Here is a 7751-nt window from a genome sequence, read left to right as displayed (position 1 = left end):
AACGGAACCATCTGGGATGCATAGCTTGTTAGCACGGAACACAAATCCATCATTGAGGACGAATTTGTTCCATGTTCTACCATCTTTACAATTCAGCAACACATCTTTAAAATCAGCATCATTCAAGTATTGTTCCTTAATTGTTTCTAATCCAAAAATCTTGAAGTCAAGTTGAGATAGCATAGTATAACGGCGCGACAAAGCATCAGCAATAACATTATCTTTACCCTTTTTGTGTTTGATAACATAAGGAAAAGACTCAATAAACTCAACCCACTTTGCATGGCGGCGATTCAACTTAGCTTGACTACGAATATGCTTCAAAGATTCATGATCAGAATGTATAACAAATTCTTTAGGCCATAAATAATGTTGCCAAGTTTCTAATGTCCGAACCAACGCATATAATTCTTTATCATAAGTAGAATAGTTCAGACTAGGCCCACTCAATTTTTCACTAAAATATGCAACGAGGTTTGCCCTCTTGTAATAACACACCTCCCAAACCAATTCCACTAGCATCACATTCAAGCTCAAAAGTCTTATTGAAATCAGGAAGTTGGAGTAATGGAGCATGTGTTAACTTATCTTTCAGAATCATGAAGGCGTCTTGTTGTGCATCGCCCCACACAAAGGGCACATCCTTCTTTGTAAGCTCATTCAGCGGCGCAGCAATGGATCCAAAATCTTTCACAAAGCGCCTATAGAAGCCCGCGAGGCCAAGAAAACTCCTCACTTGTGTGACCGTCTTTGGCTGCGGCCAACTCTCAATTGCCTCAATCTTGGCTGGATCAACTTCAATTCCCTGCGCAGTAACAACATAGCCAAGAAACGCAACTCGATTGGTGCAAAAGGTGCACTTCTCAAGATTACCATACAAACGTGCATCACGTAACGCATTGAAAACAGCACGTAAATGATCCAAATGTTCCTCCAAAGATTTGCTATAAATCAGAATATCATCAAAGTATACCACCACAAAACGTCCAATAAAAGCACGTAAAACTTCGTTCATCAGTCTCATGAAAGTACTAGGTGCATTAGTTAAACCAAAGGGCATTACTAACCACTCATATAAGCCGAACTTAGTTTTAAACGTTGTTTTCCATTCATCTCCTAATTTCATACGAATCTGGTGGTAACCACTACGCAAATCAACTTTAGAGAACATAACAGAACCACTCAATTCATCAAGCATAACATCTAAACGAGGTATTGGATGACGGTATCGAATGGTAATATTATTAATAGTTCTACAATCAGTACACATGCGTGAAGAACCATCCTTCTTAGGTACCAAGATAATAGGAACAGCACATGGGCTAAGAGACTCACGAATGTAACCTTTATCTTGGAGAACCTGAATTTGTCGCTGAATCTCTTTCGTCTCTTCGGGATTGGTACGGTATGGTGCACGGTTGGGCAGCGACGCTCCTGGAATCAAGTCAATCTGGTGTTCTATGCCACGGATAGGTGGTAGTCCGGGGGAACATCTTGTGGGAACACATCAATGAATTCCTGCAAAAGGTTAGCAACCGCAGGTGGAAAAGAAGGAGGCATATCCTCAGATGAAAACAGAACTTCTTTGCAAATGATAGCATAGCATTGAGTAGTGTCCACATCAAGTTCAGCAATATCAGATTTGCTAGCAAGCAAACAAGGATTTTTCAAACGAATTTCAGTAGCATGGTTCGAATCAGATTTAGTATTAGTCTTATGTGGAACAAAATCTGCAAGCAACAATCTGATTCTCACTCTTAAGTTTCTCCTCGTTTTTTACTCTACTAGCTCTAGCAAGATCATCTTTTAGTATTTGTTCGGGAGTCATAGGTTTAAGACCAATTTTCTTTCCATCATGCATAAGAGAATACTCGATTAGTTTTACCATTATGAACAGATTCTCTATCAAATTGCCAAGGTCTACCAAGTAACAAAGAACAAGCTTGCATAGGTACAACATCACAATCCACAAAATCAGAATATGTACCAATAGTAAAATGCACACGTGTAGTTCTTGTTACCTTGAGCTTCCGAGAGCTCTCAAACCATTGAATGTAGTATGGATGTGTGCGCTGTCTTGTAGGGAGAGAAAGCTTCTCCACCATGTCAACGCTAGCCAGATTATTGCAGCTCCCTCCATCAATGATGATCCGTATAGCTCGCTCTTTTACAACGCCTCTTGTTTGGAACAGATTGTGGCGTTGATCATGCTCAGCTTTGCTCAATTGCACGCTCAACACACGCTGTGCAACTAAGCTCTGTACTTGATCAGCGGTGTCGGCTTCCATTACCTCCATCTCTCTCTCGGAATCGAGTTGGCACCATCACGTGCGGCAATAAGGGCCAATGTATCTTCATCAAAGTCACCGGCGGAATCATATTCTCCATCTTCTCGCACCAACATCACACGCTTGGTTCTGCATTCTCGCTCTATGTGACCAAATCCCAAGCATTTGCGACATTGAATGTCGCGCGTCTTCCCCGTGGAGGCCATGGAAGATGAACTCCGAGGAGGACCAGCCGATGGTGTTGGTGTAGTGGCAGGCGGTGCTCGTGATGCAGGCGCGGTGTACTTGGAGGTAGTAGGTGCTGGTGCAGTACCACGAGATTGTGGCGCTGATTGTCGCGGAGACCATGACGATGTACGACCTGCAGAAACATTAGCTCTTCTCCATGGTGGTTGGCGATCCTGCACTTCACGTTCAGCTTTGCAAGCAAGATGAAACAAGCGAGTAATAGTGTTGTACTCCTTATAATCTAAAATATGCTGAATCTCTTTATTCAAACCACCAAAGAAACGAGCAAGCATAGCCTCATTATCCTCTACAATACCACAGCGAATCATGCCAGTTTGCAATTCTTGATAATAGTCTTCTACAGAATTTTTTCCTTGTTCTAAGCGAGACAATTTTTTCAGCAAATCACGTTGATAATGTGGAGGAACAAAGCGAGTACGCATAGCAAGTTTTAACCCAACCCATGTAGCAGGAATATTCGCTGCGTGTGTTCTACAATATTCGAGACCACCAAATAGATGCAAAATCTGTGAACTCACAAGTAGCGAGCACTAACACGCAAGTGATCAGGGTATTTTAAACATGCAAAGCGTTGTTCTACTTCCAATTCCCATGTAAGATATGCATCAGGATTATATCTACCCTCAAATGGCGGAATATTCAGTTTTAGTTTAGCAACATGATCATCATCATTACGTACCGGGCGTGGAGGTGGTCGAGCGTGGCGGTTCAGCTGCCGTGGACGACCAGGTGCAGGTTGTTGGACTTCCTCGCCGTCCAGTACGTTCTCATCTACCTGCTCGTCCGCGTCCCCTTCATAATCTTCGTAGCCTTCATCGAAAGCGCGTCATGTGCGGGCTGCTGCGCAGCGAGAGCGGTACCTGCAGGAACGTCCGCACGAGGAATGGCGTGCGCGGCGTTGCACGTTGGCGCGAGGCGGCGGTAACCGAGTCAACAGCTCCTGGAACTTGGCGTCGAGCTTGGAGTTGAAAGCTGCCTCGAGGCCATCCAGTTTGTCCAGCGCGTCGGTGAGTTTGGCATCCACGTCATCAATGCGCGCATCGGTGTCGCGTGCATGCCCGCCCAAAAGGTGGGTAAAGTGAGCATGCAACTGCTCAGGCGTCATCTTGGCTGGGTCAACGGCGGTCGGATCAACCGGTCCCGACATGGTTAGTACACAAAAAGCACAAATGTATATGCCTACAAACTACGGAATATGGTGGTTCACGCGGAATTCGTCAAGCAAAATACAAAGCTCTTACAAGTTCTTACCAAACGAGGAGGAAGGTGATGTAACAACCAGCAAGGATCAGCGTCTCCAAAGATTGCCAAAGCGATTACCAGGTGTCGACACAGTGCACGTGGAGGCAATATGTGGAGCTGTAGGAAGGCTAATATGGTAGCAAAACGGCAATTGTCAAAACAGCAATGCAATATTGAAAGTATGCTCAACAACGGTACTCATGTCTGGTCCTAGGCTAGACCGTACTAGAGACGCGAGCCTAGAACACGAGCGAGGTCACGGCGCGGCACACAAGCAACTAGCAGCGATGAGGTGGCGATGAGGTGGCGACGCGAGGTGTGAAAAATCACTATGATGGCAAGTGTCTCAAACTGATCCCCAAGGTCTAAAAACAGTATAGCCTCAGAAATTTTTTTTGTCGAAATTTCGGAGGTGCTCCGGAAAGCGCGCAGGTGCCAAAAAAACGTCGCTATAACGGCCAGTGGCGAAAGTGATCGCCAAAGTGAAAAACCAATGTAGCCAGAAATTTTTTTTCGGAAGCGTTTCCAGACTCTTTTTTTTTTTTTTCTTGCTCTCCTTCCAATTCTTTACTGGCGGCCGAAACTTATCTCACGGAAATTTTTTTGCAGCGCAAGATGATATTAGAAGGTAACAGCTGAGTAGGAAAAACAATAAAACCTAATTCTACACGGGCTCTGTCGCGGCGAGAGAAACAACACGGATCCGTGTCGCGGTAGGGACACAGGGGTATATGGTGGATACGGATGTATGTGGCGGGGTGTATATGGCGGTGGCGGAAGTATATGGCGGGGTGTATATGGCGATGGCGGAAGTATATGGCAGGGTGTATATGGCGGTGGCGAAAGTATATGGCGGGGTGTATATGGAAGTGGCGGAAGTATATGGTGGTGGTGGTGGCGGTGATCGCGTATGGTGCGAGTGGCGGCGGCGGCGTGACTAATATGACCAGAACTCGAAACTCTAAAGGAACTAGACGCTAAGACCAGCAACTCGACACGAAGATGCAGACACAAATTCAACTATGCAAAACTGAAAAGACAATGCAAGGCGTGGCAGGGGTTTATGGGACTATGATCAAAAAACCCTAACAGTATTTTTGGCTTTTTCGTGGTTTATGGGTATGATGGCAGATGCAATCTATACTATGAAAACAGTAAAATCTCACCGAGCAACCTGAAATCTGATACCACTTGATAGGGCAAAGGTGGCCGATCTTTCGATGAGAGTATGATAGCGTCGATTTGTTGGTGGAGTTCGTGCTTGACGATCCGACTACACGTGCAAAGCTCGTGCGCCAATGCAATCGCTAGGACAATCTCCGGGAGTTACCGATCTTGCGGATGCACGATCAGCCGACCGGCGAGGGTCTTAATTCCTACCTGAAATCGAGAACAAGTAAGAACTAATGATGCAATCAGAATATTGCGGGTGAAAGATGAAGGCTTTATTGAATAAGGTGGGATTCCGAATAGTCGGTCTTGTTCTGGGCGTTGGCCTCAAAAGAAGTACACGAGAGTTGCAGCAATGGCTAACTTTTAGTCTAATCAAAATCCGAGTCTAAACGTGACGGCTATGGGGGTATTTAAAGGAGAAAAAGGTGGGGTTTCGGCCAGCCATACATGTGGTGGCCGAACCAAACCCTAGAAGGCCTTTCCCCCTTCAATACGGACTCTAAAAAGTGGCTGACTTAATTCCTGCGAAAATGACATGGGCCTGGCCCAAAACTAAAGGTGACGCAGACACCATATTATGCTATGGACGAAATTATGAAGTGGAAAACTCTATATTTCGTCCATGTCTTCATCTCTTCTTATGGTGGCTTCAAAGTCCCGAAATCTCCACTTGTGGCATCATCTTCAATCCTCAAGTGCTTGCCGCCATCTCCTCCATGTGTGATCATGCTCCAATGCTTGTCCTCCTCATCCATGCTTGGTCCATCATTCCTAAGAGTAACAAACATATCTGATTTAGGCAGCATCATATTCTCGTGTATGTGAGGAATAGTTCCAAGAAACGAAAGTACTCGATAGTTCAGCTTGTTTGGCACGAGCTCGAGTGATTGGTCCTTGTATTTGTGTCGCTGTAGGAACAGCGGTTGTATCAAGAGATGGGATGTCCTCATCAGCCGAGCTTTATAGATGGAACACTTTGCAGTGGGAAATATATAACACCAACGAGACGTCTCGTCTGTCTCCACCTAGGGAACCATCTCCGACATTAATTGGGTTAGATGAGCAACCATTGTGCTTATGAGAGGACTAGTGACCCCCTTTAGGCCATGGTCGGTGTATGGGAGTGAACTGTTTTTTCGCCTATGTCGGACCCAAGGCCCGTTTAGAGGCCGTGGTTGGACGCCAATTTCTATTCGGCGACTCTAATAGTTGTTTGAGGAGGATTATTAGGACCAGGAATGGAACGTGAATTTGGTGCACCTAGGCACTAGTGTGCATTCCTTTTTTTTTATTGAAATTTATACTTTAAAGTTTCAGAAATTCTATATTTTATTTTGGGATTATGTATACATGGTCCATGTAAGGTTTCAGTAAAAAACTCGTTATGTTTTGAGCTATAGAAAAAAATTATAACAGTATGTAGAGTTTACGTACATGTATTTTTGTCAGATATTTGTCTTTGTATTTTCTCAAAATGTAACGGATTTTTAAATGAATATTTTTGGAGCACAATCTTGATACATGTATGTAGATACGTAATTATTTGCAGAATTTTTGAAAACCGGAAAATGCGAGTTTTAAATTTTTCGAAATATAGGCTCGCTGTCACTGGTGAGGAAAGAGGACCGATGAGTTTTCACCCGAAGTGGAGATACTGTGTGATGGCGAGAGACATGCATGTCAAGAGTTTGTGCACTCAAATTGGACTTACCGTAATAAAAATAAATAAATAAATATAACGAGTCCATGGAGTCCATCGCGAGGGCGATAAGGGTACACGTGCGTGAGGCCTTGGCCTTCTTCTTCCACGCATCGCTCTCGCCGCGTCCCCTTCTTCCTCCTTGCTGTGTCGCCGCGCGCGGAGGGGCGTAATCGCCTTCGCCTTCTCTTTCGCCCCAAACCTAACCCTTTCTCTCTCCCCTCGCCCTCGTCCCGAGCCCCAATTCCAGCTCCCCAACACCTCCGCCCAACCTCTCTCCCTGCGCGCACGGCGTGGGCGGCGGCGGCTGGACGGCGCGTGGCCGGCGACCCCGCCTGCCTCTTCGCGCAGGTACCGCCCCCTCCCTCGGACCGCTCTCCCCTCTGCCCCTCTCCGCTTAGCAACGCAACAACTTTGGAGGCCAGGCTTAGTGAAATTTCTCTCAATTTTGGTGTCTTAGTTCGGTAGTTGTATTGGTAATTCCCCCCCCCCCCCCCCCCAATTTTGTCATAGTTCAGATTTCTGCGGAACCTGAACCCTGTGTGTGTGCGCGCTTCAGATCAAATTGTGACTTCCATGCTTTTCTGTTAGAAATCGTACTATGATGCAACACTCAGCAGATGAGGACCTCCTTCACTTGGTGTTAGAAATTGTACTACTATGATGCAACGCAATTCTGTGCCATTGGACATCCTCATTTGCAAAATAGCCGTGCCTATCACAAACCACGCTTACAATATTCATTTCTACCATTCCAGGGGAATAAACCAGCACACCCAGCAGATGAGGAGCTGATAGGAGCTCCTTCACTTGGCGGGAATTCCTTTTGATCTCTGCTTCAGATGGCGGTTGGAGTGACATCCCACCTCTTCCAAGGAGTGACTCCTACCAACAACAGATTAAGCCAGACCAACAGATTTAGAGTACGGGTAGCTGGCTCCGAGATGAGGCGTTCTCTCCTGCCATCCACTTCGTTGCCTTCAGTTGCTTATGTATGCTTCCTTTAAGTCTTGCAAAGCTAAAATCATATTTGGACATTCTTGTGTTATTGTTAGATAGAAGGGTTTAAGTAGTTCATTTATCATAATTTTTGCTTAAGC

General features: G+C 45.4%; 1 protein-coding gene across 1 annotated transcript in view; it reads left to right on the top strand.

Annotated features, from left to right (window-relative positions):
• Window positions 1-6963: 6963 nt before the first annotated feature.
• The window catches only part of LOC124702709 (mechanosensitive ion channel protein 2, chloroplastic-like), an 8656-nt gene continuing 7868 nt past the window's right edge, over window positions 6964-7751 (top strand). The window contains exons 1-2 of the mRNA XM_047234863.1: window positions 6964-7002; window positions 7410-7643. Coding sequence (XP_047090819.1) covers window positions 7494-7643 — 150 coding nt within the window. The 5' untranslated portion in view covers window positions 6964-7002; window positions 7410-7493. The remainder of the gene's footprint in view (window positions 7003-7409; window positions 7644-7751) is intronic.

The sequence above is a fragment of the Lolium rigidum genome, chromosome 3 (assembly GCF_022539505.1).
Source record: "Lolium rigidum isolate FL_2022 chromosome 3, APGP_CSIRO_Lrig_0.1, whole genome shotgun sequence".
In the NCBI taxonomy this organism is placed as follows: Eukaryota; Viridiplantae; Streptophyta; class Magnoliopsida; order Poales; family Poaceae; genus Lolium; species Lolium rigidum.
The sequence above is the reverse complement of the archived record's forward strand: the minus strand, read 5'-3'. Positions and strand labels throughout refer to the sequence as shown.